This window comes from Heterocephalus glaber, unplaced genomic scaffold, assembly GCF_053883595.1.
Source record: "Heterocephalus glaber isolate CG9 unplaced genomic scaffold, H.glaber_assembly_v1.0 deba00001805, whole genome shotgun sequence".
In the NCBI taxonomy this organism is placed as follows: Eukaryota; Metazoa; Chordata; class Mammalia; order Rodentia; family Bathyergidae; genus Heterocephalus; species Heterocephalus glaber.
This window is the reverse complement of record NW_028258480.1, coordinates 1,227,526-1,243,726: the sequence shown is the minus strand read 5'-3', so window position 1 is coordinate 1,243,726 and position 16,201 is coordinate 1,227,526. Positions and strand designations below refer to the sequence as shown.

The window sequence follows — 16,201 nt, the reverse complement described above, 5'->3', positions numbered from 1 at the left end:
GGCTACAAAGTCTGGGAGGACCAAGAAAAGAAAGGAAATTTTTCTTTTTGACTTCTTGATGTTAAATCATTCTTACATTTCCTGTCAGTGTTTTGATTTTGATGTTCCTGAGACTCAGAGGTGGGCTTATTGCTTTCCAAATACCTTTCTAATTTTTTTTCAATTCTTTATATATCACACATCTATATTTGCATAAGACAATACTCAGATATGATTTTGTACCTTTTCAGAAATGTACAGTATTTTTATCCATTTACTTTTTCAATCATTTGATCTGGGTTCAAGAAAGGAGTAGAATTAGTTGGAGCCCAAAGAATTTTCTGGGTTATGCTCATGGCCCAAGCAATTGGTGTCTTCCTAGAGTCTTACTAGCAGGTTTTCTTAACTCCTATTGGAGGAGCTCAGCTCACGTATGAGATACTCTTCTTGTTGCATATAAATGTATGAGAAAGAGATTTCCTCGTATTCCCCATGGCCTGGCTCTTTCTTAAATTGTTATATAGCTTAAGGAAAATCATGTTTCAATGCTTGGATTCACACATAACAATAGCTTATATAAATCACAAATACCTTTGGGTTTTTGTCTGAGTCAGGGTTGCCCTAGATCTGGTTGGGTATATATCTGACAAGTTCTCTTGCACAGTTTTTTTTTCATGTAACATAAACCCTCAAAGTCTCCAAGCACTGCCCCTTGTGGAGTATCATAGACTTGCTCTCATAGAACATGGCTTGCTACCCGCCAGTGTGTGTGTCCTTTCTTCTGGGAAGAGAGCGAGTCACATTTCCAACCAGATATGTTTGTGTGTGGTTGTGGCATCATGTTCTGCCCACTGAGCCATGGACTAAAGTAATGCGGGCTTCCCTGAGACCTGAACCACCCCCAGCTGCCCCTTTCCATGCCAACTGGAACCCTAGAACTTTCTATTCCCTTTCTTGCCCATCTGTTAGTTGAATATTGACTTCAGGAAGATTTTGACAATTGTGTGTTTTCATTGCCAGATATAATACAGGACAAAAAGTTAAAAATCTGAATTTCAGGCCCATAATATAGTTTTTAGTAGAAATGTGGCCTACGGTTTGCATGGGACATACTAAAATAAACAATTGTTTCTGTTTATCTGCAGATGAAACTTAACTGGGCATCGTGTTTTATCTTTGAGGCATGGTGACACTTCTCTGTTGCTTATTACCCTTCCTTTCAGGCTGAGTTCCTGAATGATTTTGTGGACAGAGTCCTTTTCTTGTCTTCCTTTGCATTGCTATGACAGCATAGATGGCAGAAAATGAGCAATTCCCAATGCAGTGGCCATACCTGCCGAGGGCAGGAGTGGGAAGGTGAGAGGAGGTGAGGGACAGAAGGGTCATACTTGCTTTCATGACAAACACAGAATTGAGAAGAATCATTACACTAACAACCTCAGTTCAGCCATGAAAACAGCCTCGTGTCCTAATCACCTCTAACTAGATCTCTTACTCCCAATGCTACTGCTTTGGGGATGACATTTGCAACAGGTGAATTTGGGAAACACGTTCCACCCAGAGCGGCACAGTGGTCCTCCTGCCAGCAATGCCCCTCCTTCCTGAATTTCATGTGATCCAGAATTTCTCTTGTTATACCTGACCAAGAGTTAGAGACTTTCCCCTTTATAATACTTAATCTTACTTTAAGCCACTCTTATTTTTGTCATACCATGATGTAGATTTTTAATTAAAAAAAGATAAAGACGTGATAACATTACAAGTTTCTCCCTAAAATGATGGTTGATGATTGATTAGTGATTTATCAGACCCAAATGACCAAGTACAGAATCAGTGATGGGGGAAACTTAGAATCAACCATATTAATACCACAGTGTCCTTAATGCTGAGGAGGGGCAGGAGCAGGTGCACCGCGAGAGCCCAGAAGGGAATATTCATTAGAAGGGTGAAGATAGGTCGAGAGCCTCCTAAGAAACACCTACAGTACACTGCTTGGGTAAGCAACCAGCTTGCCTAAGACATCAGTGCTCCCTTGGATTATCAATGTGAATACACGGAAAAAAGCTTCTGTGTTACCTGAGAGAGAAGAAGGCCATTTCCCAGAAGCGGAAATTTCAAGGGAGAAAGACCATCTTGAACAACCTTCCCCAACAAAATCCTGTCTGTATCCATATCTGCCTCTGTCTCTCTCTGTCTCTACCTCTAATTGTTACTTTCATGGACATGAGGGGATATAACTAGTGTAATATGTATATATATGTATTAAAATTTGCTAATTAGATTAGTTGGGAATAATATGTGTAAACACATGTCAGAGTTATTGTTCACAGAGTTTCCATGCTGTATATGTGTAAATGTCATAGAAAAGAAGGAGCTTGCTGATGGAGGAGCAGAGGGCTCTGAGCGCAGCAGCTGAGTCCCTGGCTCCCACATCAGGGACTGAGCAGAGCACACCCACAGGGAAGGTGGTTGGGAGGGCGAGCCCTGCCCGATGGGAAAGTAGTGAACGCAGCCAGTTGTTGATACCAGCTTCTCTGATTGTTTGAAATTCCTCGAGAAATAAGCACTGTGGGGGAAACTTCAAAAAGGGAAGGAGGCCCTATTGTCCTCAACATTTACTGAGCACTTTGAAGAAGCAAGTTCTGGCAGGGTCACTTATTTTGGAAAATAGCCGAAACAGAAGCAGAAGAGTAGAAGAGGCTCTCATTGGGCAGGAAAAAGCACTCAGCAGACGAGGCTGGAGGGGTTCGGGGTCCATGTAAAGCAGAAGAGTGACGGAGCGATGACATCTACGGTATCACTTTCACTTTCATCATTCTGGATGCAAATAAAGTGACATAATATTTGGGAGATACTTTCCAAGGGCCGAGAAGCAGCTCCCTGACCCACCTCACAGACTCACAGACTCAGAGAGTGGGTGGGGTCATATGGGCGATTTGGTTTCAAGGGTGATGGAGACATTTCCTAATCAGACGAATGCAGAGAAAAGGGCCCACTCTCGTAATAATGCTTAACACAGACTTGGAACAGTGCCTCTGAAGCTCTGCCAATTCTTATGTGTATTGTTCACTGGTGCCTGTTAATCTATGAAACATTGGGTATCATTGTGGTATTATGATACATGTACATAACATACTTTGCCCATATCTCTGATTGCCCTCCCTTAGAGCTCCCTCCCACTCCCCTTATTCCTTCCTCTTGTAATAATCATCTCCAGAACCTTAGTTTTATTCATCTTTGGCAGTGAAAGGAGACTGGTGGCCTCGTGCTTGAATTCATGCCCTGCCAGTTCATAGAGGCAGAGTCTGACCCTTCTGTGTCACCCCTTTCTCTACAAAGGCGGGTGTGATGGAGATTAGTTAGAAGTTAATTATTAGCACCGCGACTATGTTTCTAAAAAATGAGTTGGGAGTATGTTTAAAGAGTTCACAGTAGATTACTACAGTAGATAAGTGCACAGACCAAACTTTGAGATAAATGTAGCCGGGGATGTAGCTCAGCTGCGGAGTGCCTGCCAGGCAAGCGTGAGGCCCTGAGTTTTCACGTTTAGAATGTGGGCCCTTTCCACAGCCAGGCTCTCACTCTGTCTCACTTTTACCCTCTCTGCCTGTGCACAGATGAAGCTGAGATAGGATCCACACCTAACTCCTCATTATAATTATCCCTGGGTGTGGCTTGGGATGACAGAGAACCTTATGTTTTAGACTTAACAAACTTCGTTCTTTGACTTTCAGTTTTCTACTTGGAATTCATGACTCTTATTGTTTTAAAATGAAGACCATGTACCTGGTATATTGTGATGATAAGCTAAGGCTCGAATACACAATTTTATTTTTTGTTTTATGTTCATTTTTCTGTGTATTGTTTCTTTGCTTCCCCCTTCATTTTCTGTGAGTCACTTGAACATTTTAGAATCCCTTTTCATTTATCTATATTGTTTTTAGTATACATCTTTCTAGCATTTTTATGGCTGATCTATGTGTTATAAGTACATAATTGTTGCATTTTATTTATTGAGGTTATATAGAAACCTTGTTTTTTAAATCATTTCCTTTCTCCCATTTAAAATGATTATCATACACATTTCCTCTACACACATTAAGAACCATACAAGGACTGTTAAAAGTTATTCTACAACAGTTAAACATAATTTAGCAAACTCAAAGGAAAAGGAAGTGTGTTGAATTGACCTACATTGTTTTGCAGTTTCTAGGCTGTTTCATCTCTCCTGATATCCCAAGATTCTTTAGTTTGATTTGAGTTAAGACACAGAGTTTTCAGAGTAGATAAAGAACATTATGCTATTATATATTGTGTGAAAGAAAATTACATCAAATGTAATAATATTGGCAGGTCAAAAGAAAAGGAAGAGGTAGATATACCATGCAAACCTCAATCAAAAGATAGAAAGATAACTATTTAATATCCGATGAAGTAGACTTCACAGCAAAGAAAATTACCAGGGAGGAACAGAGAGAGAGAGACACAGAGAGAGAGAGACAGAGAGAGACAGAGAGAAAGATTAGTGTTCCAAGAAGAAAGAGCAATCCTAAATATGTGAGCAGCAAACTGGAGACCCATAATAAATATGGAGGAAAAGCTGATAAAAATGAGGAATGAATGGGTGATCCTAAATTATAAGTAGAGAATCCAGCAGTCATCTCTTAGAGATTGGTTGAACAAGTAGATGGAAAATCAGTCAAAATAAAGAACGTGCTATTTATAGAATACTCTAACATGAGCAGAGTACATATTTTTGAGCATGCAAAAATATATGTCAGGATAGCCCACCTGCTATAACATAAATGTTCTTTATCAACTTAAAATATTCAAAATGATATAATGCGTGTCTCCTGGACACAATAAACTCAATCTGGGGACCAATAACAGAAACAAAGCCGTAAACTCTCCTTCAAGGGGCAAAAGAAAGGCTTCATTTATAAATAATAAATTGGTGCAATCATTCAGGAAAATAGCTTAGTTTCCTAAAAATCTAAAACTGTATTAGACAGGCTAGTTTTTGATTGCTAGACAGTGCTGTTTATGGCCACACCAAAATGCGTAAACAGACGTTTATGTCAGCTTCTATTTTAATAGCCCCGAACTGCACACAAATACATGCTCTGTGTCCCTTTGTCGGTTAAACAAATTGCCGTGCATCTACACATGGAATTGTACTTAGAAATTAAGTGGAACAAATTGTTGATAAATGCAACAGCTGGGTGGATCTCAATGGCATTGTGTTGCATCGAAAGGCTAATTTGCAAAGGTCACACCTTGAGTGATGATTTGTATAACATTGTCAAACTGTTAAAGTTGAACTGAGAGAGAGCACATTATGACTATTGGGGGTGAGAAGTGGTAGGTGGAGGGGGTGTGTATGTCTGTGAGGGGTCTTGTGGAAAAACTCTGGAATCTCTCATCTGGGATGCCACATACAACATCCTGGTTATCAAAGTGGTTACAGGAAGGCACACAAGGGGGAAAATGACCCAGAGCACACACACACACACACACACACACACACACACACACAGTGCCAATGTCAACATCAGGTTCTGGTGTGGCAGTATAGTTGTGTCAGATGTAACTGTGCAGGGAAACCTGGGTGGAAGGTCCACAGGGGCTCTGTGTACTACCTTTGTAACTTCCTATGAATCTATGGGACCTCAAAATAAAGAGTAGGATCCGAATACAGAGGAAAAAATTAAAGCTTGCTTTGAAATGATGGGTAGGCCAAGTAAGTGATTTTACTTAAGTTCCCAGCATGGAACAAGTGGTTCTGGAATGGTCCTAAGCACAGGCAAACTCACACTGAGGGCAGGTGGCACTGGTGAGTGATCCAGAGTTGGTTGATTCATTCAGCTATTTGCTCCTCATTCACTTATTTGCTCTTGGAGTTCCTTCCCAGGCACGCCCCAGGGTTCTTGGCTCCACCCCAGGCCCTGTGATGAGGCTGAGTCCTGGCCAGGGGAGACAGGCTGGACACCCTCTCACCCTCTGCCCTTCTGCTTCCCACCCGCCTCGGCTTCCCTGAGACACAGCTGATGTTCAAAGGGGCTTTGCCCTGTTTTACTCACTCAGTGTTGCTTCTGCAGGTCCTTGTTGTGCAGCTGGGGCCGACTGCTCACCACCAGGGCCTCTCAGAGTGGTTCCTCCCCATCAGGGAGTCTATAGCGGGGGCCTCCTGGATCCACGCTGGCTCCCTGGAGGGTTGGAGGCTCCAGAGGCTGAGATAAGGTGCATAAACAGAGCTCATCTGTTATTCTCTGGTGGAAAAGAATTTAAACTTTCCAGAGGGACCCAATTTACTTATTTATTTATTTATTTATTTATTTATTTATTTTTACTGCTGACAGAGACTATTACTTGATTTTTGAGAGCTGCTTAGCAATTTATTCTTTTCTCCCCCTTCCCTCCCTCTGGGCTTCTCTCCTCTCTTTCCTCTCTTCTCTCCCTCCCTTCCATTTTTGATAAATAACAATCCATTGAAAGAGTGTCAATTAGAAGTAGGAAAGCTCATAGAGTAAAGCCTACATCTGTCTCTGTCCATCGATGCCCAGTCTCTAGTTTGTCCTCCTTGGAAATAAACACTGCTAGAAGCAGTTATGTTTCTCCTATTGGTACTTTTTTTTTTTTTTTTTTGGTACCGGGGATTGAACTCGGGTCCTTGAGCTTGCTAGGCAGGCAGCAGAACCACTGAGCTAAATCCCCAGCCCTGTTTTGGTTCATCTAGGAGAAGCCTTGTATTGAGCTTGAAAATATCCTAAGGCTTCTATTCTCCCCCCCGCCCCCCATTAAGTTTACTGGTACATTTTAGGTATAAAATACAGTTACATTCATCATTGGGATCTTGTATCATTACATGATGTATCTTGGTTCTTATTTTTTTTCCCCTTCCCCTGTCCTCCCTTCAACCCCTCCACCCTTCCCTGTTTGCAAAGACTTTGTTTCCATTTTTTTCTTTTCTCATATTTTTTCTTTTCCCTTCTTTCCTTTCCCCTTCCCCTCCCACTTCCCCGGCTCCTTTAGACCTTTACTTCCTACTACACAATATCAATTATACATTTTAAAAATTACAATATCATCAAGATCTAGGAGACATTACCACAGATTTTACAGAATTTAAAAGGATATAGAAAGCATATTACAAAAATCTGTTTTGAAATAAATTTGACAACTTCTAAGAATTACCATGGAAGACAAATTAATGAAATTAACTCTGGAGGCAATATAAAATTTGAATAGCACCAAATTTGAAAGATAATTTTGCAGGGTAAATCAATCTGGGTTGGAGGCTGTTTTCCTTTAAGGCTTGAAATACATCACTCCAAGCTCTTCTTGCCTTGAGGGTTTGCATTGAGAAGTCTGCTGTGATTCTGACGGGCTTTCCTTTGTATGTGATTTGTTTCTTTTCTCTCACTGTTTGTAGAATTTTGTTCTTCTGTTGGGTTTCTGGAATCCTATTATATGCCAATGTGTAGATTTTTTTTGAGCAAGGCTAGTTGGAATCCAATATGCCTCACGTATCTGTATGTCAAGTTCTTTTCCCCTGCTTGGAAAGTTTTCTCCCATCACTTCTGTGAACAGTTTTTTATGTCATCTGCACTCTCTTCTGTTTCTTCATTGACTCCAATCAGTCTTATGTTATTCTTCTTTGTACTGTCTAGCAGCTGCTGGATTGCTTTCTTGTGGTCCCTTACAATTTTGAAGCAATTTTTCTTTTCCTGGTCACTAATTGCAATCTTATCTTCTGTATCTGAAATTCTATCCTCACATTGGTTCATTCTGCTGCATACCCTTTCAATGGAGTTTTTAATCTCCTGGAAATCTGTTTGCATCTGTTTTATGGATTCCATTTGTTTCCTATGTTGGGATTCCATCATGTTCCTCAGATCCTCTATTTTTAAAAATCTGTGTCCTCTCTAGATTTATTAATCATGTCTTGCACTATGGGCACAATCTTTCCTGTTGTTTGAGAAATTATTTTTGATTTCATTTTTTCCAGATTCTCTTTTGTTGCCAGTTCAGGGAGTCCAGTTGTTTGAGTATCAGATTGTTCCATCTTGTTTCCCTTTGGGGTTGCTGTAGGTGATCTGGAAGTCTGTTTTTGAGGCTTGTTTACATGTCTTCTCATTTCCACAGGGAGGGAGGAGTGTGCTGCTGGCACCCATGCGTATCACCTCCTCTGCTCTAGGAATGGTGGAATGGTGGCAGGGAGTCTCCTCCTGGGCTCTGGGATTGGCTCACCTCCTCTGCCCTAGGAGTGGTGGAATGACAGCAGAGAGCCTCCTCCTGGGCACTGGGACTGGCTTGCCTTCTCTGCCCTAGGAGTGGTGGAATGACAGCAGGGAGCCTCCTCCTGGGCACTGGGACTGGCTTGCCTCCTCTTCCCTAGGAGTGGTGGAATGGCAACAGGGAGCCTCCTCCTGGGCACTGGGATTGGCTCACCTCCTCTGCCCTTGGAGTGGTGGAATGGCGGCCAATGCTTCTATTCTTTATTCCATCACTGCCACAAATGAGAGTGCATTACTCACATTGCTTAGCAGCTTGCTTTTAACTTTATATTTCTGGGTGACCCACTTGAATCAGCAGGGAGAGAAGTCTCATGCTTTTTCATGGCTGTATTATGCTTTATGGAGCAACCATGCTCTTGAATATGTTGACTCAGACTTGGCCCTGGCACTTGTGGGTGTTTATAGAATTATCAATCGTGTACCAATAGAGCCAGTGTCACCTTCAATATTTTTGATAACAATGTCTGCAGGAGGCAAACCCATTTTGGAGAGAAGCTCTGTCCCAGGGGTGTGATTGTGGCCACCGTGACACTGCCCCCCACCTGGGAGGGCGTATGGGCTTATATTGCTGTTTGCAAATCTAGCAACTTTCTACAAATGTTAAACACTTCTTGTTATGACACTTGCCTCAGACGTCATTATATCTGAAAAACAGTATCCTTTGGCCTTGTTTATCTTTTTCTTATCCGAATGAGATTGGGTGTCTTTACATGTTTCTAAGATCCATTATCTTATTCTTTGCCCATTATGTGCTGTATGTGTTGCCTGCTTAAAAAGTATTTTGCTTTTAAATTGATATTTTCAGTTAAGTACTCTTCTTTAGAAGAAGTATGCAGATTTATTTCCTGATGTTATTTCTTTTCACTTTCTTTGGTCATGCAGAATACTTTGATTTTAGTGTAGTGAATATATTTTGTGTTTTGTGTCACATTTATAAAGGCCTTCATTCTACATGTTTGAAAAGAAAGCTGTATTTTTAATTTTATTATCCTTATAGTTTTTCTAAATCAAAATCATTGAGTCATTTTGAATCTGTGTTTATGTTGTGTGTGTTAAACTTCCACTTTTACTATCCCTCAAAATATGTAGTCATTACTTTAATAACATTGTTTACATAATTCACGTGCACCCTACGGCCGCAATGTCAGTATGATCACATAATAAACCTTCCTATATATTTGGACTTACTTCTGGGCTTTCATATCTGTTGTATTGGTCTTATTTCTTCATCTTTAGCATTGCGCAACTTTAACTGTAGCTTCATCATGTTTAAACTCACTTCTCTGAGGCAAAGTTGACATATGGAAAGTTGTAGATACTTGTATACATCTCGGTGCATCAGGGAACAAGTAAACACTCATGAAATCCTTGTCTCTGTCAAGGCCATGCACATATCAATCACCTTCCAAAGCTTCCTCTTGCTACCTTTATTGATATTATTTTTATTATTAATATTGTTCTGTGGTAAGAATACTTAACACAATCTACACTTTTCCCACATGTTAAGTATACTATGCACTATTGTCCGTGAAAGTCCCTATGTGGTACAGTAGACCAAAATGTATTTATCTTGTATGGCTGCAACTTTGTATTACTCGACCGTCATCTCTGCATCTCCCACTCTCCCTGAGTCTGGGAAACACCCTTCCCTTGTGCTCCATGAGTGACAGTTTGGATCACATGATAAGTGAGAGCACTCAGTGTTTGTCTTGCTCTGTCTGGCTCCTTTCTCTTAGCATAGTGGTTTCTGGGTCCATAACACATCATCACCAATACTAAATGTGCTTCTAGGAAAGTCTGAACAATCTGCCATACATGTTATGTGGATGCCACGTCTCCTGTCTCTTTTCACCCCTCCATGCACAGTCGCGATGTCCTGGCAGTTGTGAGTCACGCTGCACAAGCTCAAGAGTCCAGATGTCTCTCGGAGAGACCATTTTATTGGATTTTCTAATATTGAATTTTCCTGTGTTCGTGTGGTGAAACTGAACTTGGTTTGGCTGCATTGTCCTTTTTTACATGCTCCTGTTTCCTCTCTGTTGGCATTTTTATTCCCTACTGTTACATTAATATTTGTATGACACTGGACCAGTGTTGGAGCTATTTGTATTAATTTGGTTCATAAAGATTGTTTGGAAGTAGTCTTTTTCCCCAATGCTCGCCATCAATTCTAGTGCCTTAGACATCATGGAGTCCACAGAACACTTTTAAATCCACAGATTGATGCTTTAGTGGAAAGAACATTGTATCTTCCACTCTATTCCTCCCGTGGTATTTGCTCTTTAATACTTCCTTTGATAACTTGTGGTAATCGGTAGCTTCTTGGCCTCCATTCAGTTTCCTATTGAACTTCTGTAGCTTAACTTTGTATCAACTGAAATGATTGGCAGGGATTTTGGAAAGAAATGATCACTGGTTAGGTTTTAGATCCATCTGTATCTAGATGATCTCTGATGGACGTAGGAATAGAAAATATTTGTAGAGTCAGGGGGATTTAGCTCAGTGATTCTGCCACTTGCCTCGCAAGAACAAGGGCCCAAGTTTGATCCCCGGTAAAAAAAAATATTTGTAGAGTTTCCTTTCCTGGGTAAGAAAACTATGGAATGAAAATATAGGCAGAAACTAATGACAGAAATAAATGTTTTCAAGTGGTAGGAAATGTATCAAGGGAATTTTAGATAAAGAGGATAATTTGAGTCATAAGATGATTTTAAAACAGTTAATTCAATTTAACTAAAGTCTGTAATAATTTTAACAGAATTTTAAAAGTAGCTCATTTTAGGCAATTTAAGAAAGTTACATAAAGGAGAAGAAAATAAGGAAAATAATTTTTATGATGGCAAAATACAAATACAGATTTTTTAACCAGTTAAAACACATTTGAAAAATGTTTACAATCACATTTTGTAAAATTTATGCATGCTTCTTTATATTTTTAATAATCTTCACTAAGATTTCTGTATGAGTTGTGTAAAATATGTTGCTAAATATGTTTTTCAGGAAAATTAATCCCAGCAGAGGTCTTAGAATACTTCCCAGAACCTAAGATGTTGTGTATTGAAATGCTGGTCCTTATTTGAAAGCTGAATGTTTTCAATTTTAGAATAACTAAATGTGGTAACCCATATCCAGTGTGCAATTTTATGTCCTGAATTTTAACAATTTAGGTTCAACACAAAGAACTTTTTCCCTATCGTTTTCACAGCTTCTTTGACCTCCTTGTTTCTCAAGCTGTAGATCAGAGGGTTCAACATGGGAATCACAGTGCCATAGAATACGGAGGCCACTTTCATTTTCTCCTGGGAGCGCTCAGAAGGAGGCTGTAAGTACATGTACGAGAGGGCTCCATAGAAAATGGTGACGGCCGTCAGGTGGGAGGCACAGGTGGAGAAGGTCTTCCTCCTGCCCGCAGCAGAAGACATCTTTAAGATGGCGGCCAGAATGAAGATGTAGGAGAAGATCACGACCAGCACAGTGAATGTCAAGTTAAATCCCACCAGGACAACAAGTAGCATGATGTTGATGTCAATATTGGAACAAGAGAGGGTGAGAATTGGTGGGACATCACAGAAAAAGTGGTTGATGATGTTGGACTTACAGAAGGACAGGGAAAATGTAAAACCCGTGTGTATGGAGGCGTTTATTGATCCCATGAGGTATGAGCCAGCTACCAACAGGATGCACACTGTCTGGGACATGATGACGGGATAGTGAAGAGGCTTGCAGATGGCTACATAACGGTCCACGGCCATAGCTGCCAGGAGGTAGCAGTCAGTGGTCGCAAATGTCGCATACACCAAAACCTGGATTACACATCCTCTGTACGATATGGATTTGTTTTCCACTATGAAGTTCTGGAGCATCTTGGGAGTGATAGCAGATGTGTAGCAGATGTCAACAAAAGCCAGATGTTGCAAGAAGAAGTACATGGGTGATTGGAATCTGATGTCTGTGTTGATGAGTAGGATCATCCCAGTATTACCCACCATGGACGTCATGTAGATCCCAACAAACAGGAAGAAGAGGCCAGCCTGGAGCTCTTGTTGTCCACCAAATCCCAGAAGGTAGAATTCGGTCACCTCGGTGATATTTCCTTGTGTCATGGCTACCAAACGTCTGGACGGGATGGAGAGAAGGACCAAGAAATGAAATCTTCGAGATTTCTTGAACAGTGTAGGTTTTTACATTTCACATCATTGATTTTGACCTGGACTTTCCTGAGAAACATTCCCACAGGATTGGTATTTTCCAATTGTTTCCCCCTCTTTTCTTGAAAAGAAGCCACCCCATATTCAGGGAATTTGATGAATGGATTCATTTTACATTGAAGAAAACTGTCTTTCAGCATTCACAAGGCATAGATTAGTGCACTGTCCTACTTATCCATACTGTATTTGCATGAGACATTATTGATATATGATTTTCTATTTTTTCTATCTTTTCCTTAGCCTTTATCATTGAATTCTGGTTCTTTCTCTTTAATTTAGAAATAGTTGGAGTAAGAGAATCTTCTGGGGGATGATTGTAGTCTGTACATGATTAATGGCTTTTATGCTTATAGTTGTAGTAATCCTTTTTGACACCCCAATCTAAATAATTCCCTTCCCAAATTTACCTGACTATCCTTCAGCCAGCCTCCCATTTCAGTATATGGACATACGACATACGCTTGTAGTTTCCATGAAGTTGTGTTTTCTTGCAGTCATGGCATAGTGTAAGGAAAAATCATGCAGTGCCAGTTTGATTTGTATGAAATGAGAGCCTGTTTTAAGCCTGAAATGTCTTCACTTTTCTCTGAGTTTCTGTAGCCCTGTTCCTGGTTGTATGTACAGCCCACATGTATTCATTGTTGATTATTTATATAGTATAATCCCTCAAACTCTCCTTTTATACTTAAACACCTTTCCATATTGCTTCTGCTCATTGCAGAGTTAAGTGCAAAATATAAAGCCATGAAACTTCCAGAAGGTAATACAAAATTTTCAGGTCCTAGGCTATAGTGAGGAATTCTTAGTCCTGACTCAAAATGTGGAATAGACAATCAATCAATCAATCAATCAATTAAGCCTTGTAAAAATTAAAACCTTTGATCTTCTGAAGGCCTGGCCACAGATGAAAAAGCAAGTACTGGAGTGGGGTAAAACATTTTTGAAGCCAGCAGTGGGGGCATACTCCTGTAATCCAAGTACTCTAGATGGCTGAGGCAGGAGGATTGCAAATCTGAGCCTTGCCTTGGCAAATTAGGATCTCAGGAGGATTGTGTATTAAAATAAAAAACTCAAAAGCACTAGGGATATGGGGCGAGTGGATATGTCATGTGTTGCTTGTGGGAATGTAAAGTGATAGTTACTCTGTAAAATGTTTGGTAGTTTCTTAAAATCTACACATGTACTACAACACAACCCAGTCCTTGTACTTTTAGACAGTTATGTTTGCACAAAATTTATGTCTGCACCCAAAAATATAAAAATTAGTTACCAAAGTGGGTAACTAATTTTTATAACACTTTCACTTGTAATAGCACCAAAGTATAAGCAACTAACATGTTCTAGAACAGAACATTTGCTAAACAAATGCAGTACATCTATCCTGTGAAATAGTAGTTAGAAATAATGAGAAAAAGATTGTTGATAAGTGCAACAACGTAGATGAAGCTTAAGGGCATTGGGTGAATAAGAAAAAGGAATTTCCAAAGGTCACATACTATGTAGTTTCACTTGTGCGGTTGTACCCGAAAGGAGGAAATTGTGAGGCTGGAGAACAAATTAGTGACTGCTGGGGACAGAGTGGTAGGTCTGGGGGCAGGAGAGGTGTCCACTTATCAGGGGTAGCACCAAAGAGACCTGCAAGGACTCTGTGCCCTGTGAAGTGTGTTCTACGTCTTCATTATTATGCTGGTTTCAGAATCCTGCGTGAGAAAGTGACAGGGCCCATCCCCACCCCAGATGGTACCAGTCTCAAAATCCTGGTTTGGGCATAAGTTTTATTTGAGATGGAACCACTGAGGAATGGTTGTTTGTAAGGTTCTTTTTTTCTCCACTAAGTTTATTGGCACATTTTGGGTATAAAATACAGTTACATTCATCATTGGGATCTTGTACCATTACATAATCCGTCTTAATTCTTATTTTTCCCCCCTCCCCTGCCCTCCATTCACCCCCTCCACCTTTGTTTCCATTTTTTTCTTTTTTCATATTTTTTCTTTTCCCTTCTTTCCTTTCCCCACCTTCCCACTTCCCCTACTCCTTCAGAAATTTTCTTCCTATTACACATTATCAATTATACATTTTAAAAATTACAATATCAAAATTTAGAGGACATTACCACAGATTTTACAGACTTTAAAAGGATATAGAAAGGATACTACAAAAATATTTTCTGAAATAAATTTGACAACTGCTAAGAAGCACCTTGGAAGACAAATTAATGAAACTGACTCTGGAGGAAATATAAAATTTGAATAGCACCTATTAAAGAAACTATATTCCCAGATTGAAAGCCTACCTATGTGACAACAACAGGCTCATACACATTTTAACTGATATAGAAATTTGTTTAACCAAAGAAACTATTAGAAGTCAGATCTGGCAGGATGTAGAAGGTGGTTTTATTATAGAGATGGCAGAGTTGGTGCGTAAGGTTCTTGGGGATTCTGTTTTATGGGTGGAACCCCCTGTGAATCTGAAATTTTGAAATACAACATCCAATACAAATTTAGAGAAAAAAGCAGAGCCTAGTTTGATGTGAAGTGAGGTCAGGGAGTGAACATATGTGAGCTTCCAGCCTAGGGCCAGGCATTGAATGAGTTCCCACATGGCCATAATGGCATGGGCAGAGCTTCCATGAGAGGCCCACACTAGTGACAGAGTGATGGTTCAGTTGGTTGACTCATTACATTTTCTTACTTGTTCCTTTACTTTCTTTTCTGGCCACCCTCCCTCCCACTGCATTTCTCTCCCTTCACCAGTGGGGAGCTGAGTCCTCCTGGCCTGGAGGAAGCACACTGGACTCTGTCTCTCACCTCCTGGTCTGCTGCCTCCTGTACTCACTGCCATGAGGCACCACTGATGCTGGAAATGGGATTCTCTTTGTATTCCTTACAGCAGCGTGGGCTCCATGTTCTCAGCACTGCTGTGCAGGCTGGTTGCTCTCCAAAGTCTCCCATGATTCCCCCATCAGGGGGTTTATAGCTGGGGCCAAAGGGATCTGTAGCAACCCTGCTGGGGCTTAGATGGAATTGGACAAAGTAAAGATCACTTGGGATATTTGACTGAAGAAAAGTGAAGCTCTCTAGGGAGGACAGTTAAAAACATTACTGTTATTTCTACAGGGGCAATTATTTTTCATGTAACTTTTCTATTAACCACTACTTCTTCTTTCTTGCCATGAATCAGGTTGAGCATATTGTACACCTCCAAATACCTGTGCTTAGGCACAGCTAAATTTCTTCGGTCAGTATAACTGGCAAAAGAAACATATCTTTCTGTAAAGAGAAATCTAAATGTAACCCAAATTTAATTCATATAAGAATACTGTGGTATAAATGCAATTTGTAATATGACATCGACCTTTGTACTTTGAAAAAATGATCCCGTAATTCTTTTATTTTCCTAAAAATTAACACATTTTAAAGATCAACTGTACCTAGTATTTATTCCAATTATATTTGTAATCTTGGATTATTTCAGGTCACCCTCTGTGAAGTAAGTCGCCTTTATTTGGCTATACATCTAGGGTTAAGATTTCATGGAGTTATTTCTAAAGAAAGCTTGATTTTTGAGTGTGTAGCTTTTTGCATGACTAGGAGTTGAATTAAAGGGAGCTGTTGCCAAAGGCTGGAGAACTGAAATTCAGCCTTCCATGCTACATGCCTAGTGTCTCTGTTAGGATTACATTGCACTGCTAGTGGAAGAAAACTCAATTAC

General features: G+C 40.2%; 1 protein-coding gene across 1 annotated transcript; it reads right to left on the bottom strand.

Moving 5' to 3' along the window:
* Positions 1–11,431: 11,431 nt before the first annotated feature.
* On the bottom strand, positions 11,432–12,379 carry LOC101711538 (olfactory receptor 5AK2-like). Its single transcript, XM_013067447.2, has one exon. The coding sequence runs from the start codon at positions 12,377–12,379 to the stop codon at positions 11,432–11,434; it is 948 nt and encodes a 315-aa protein (XP_012922901.2).
* Positions 12,380–16,201: the final 3,822 nt, after the last annotated feature.

What these genes read in the sequence shown, in the direction of transcription:
- LOC101711538 (XM_013067447.2), bottom strand. Translation starts at nt 12,379, where the DNA reads ATGACACAAGGAAATATCACCGAGGTGACCGAATTCTACCTTCTGGGA.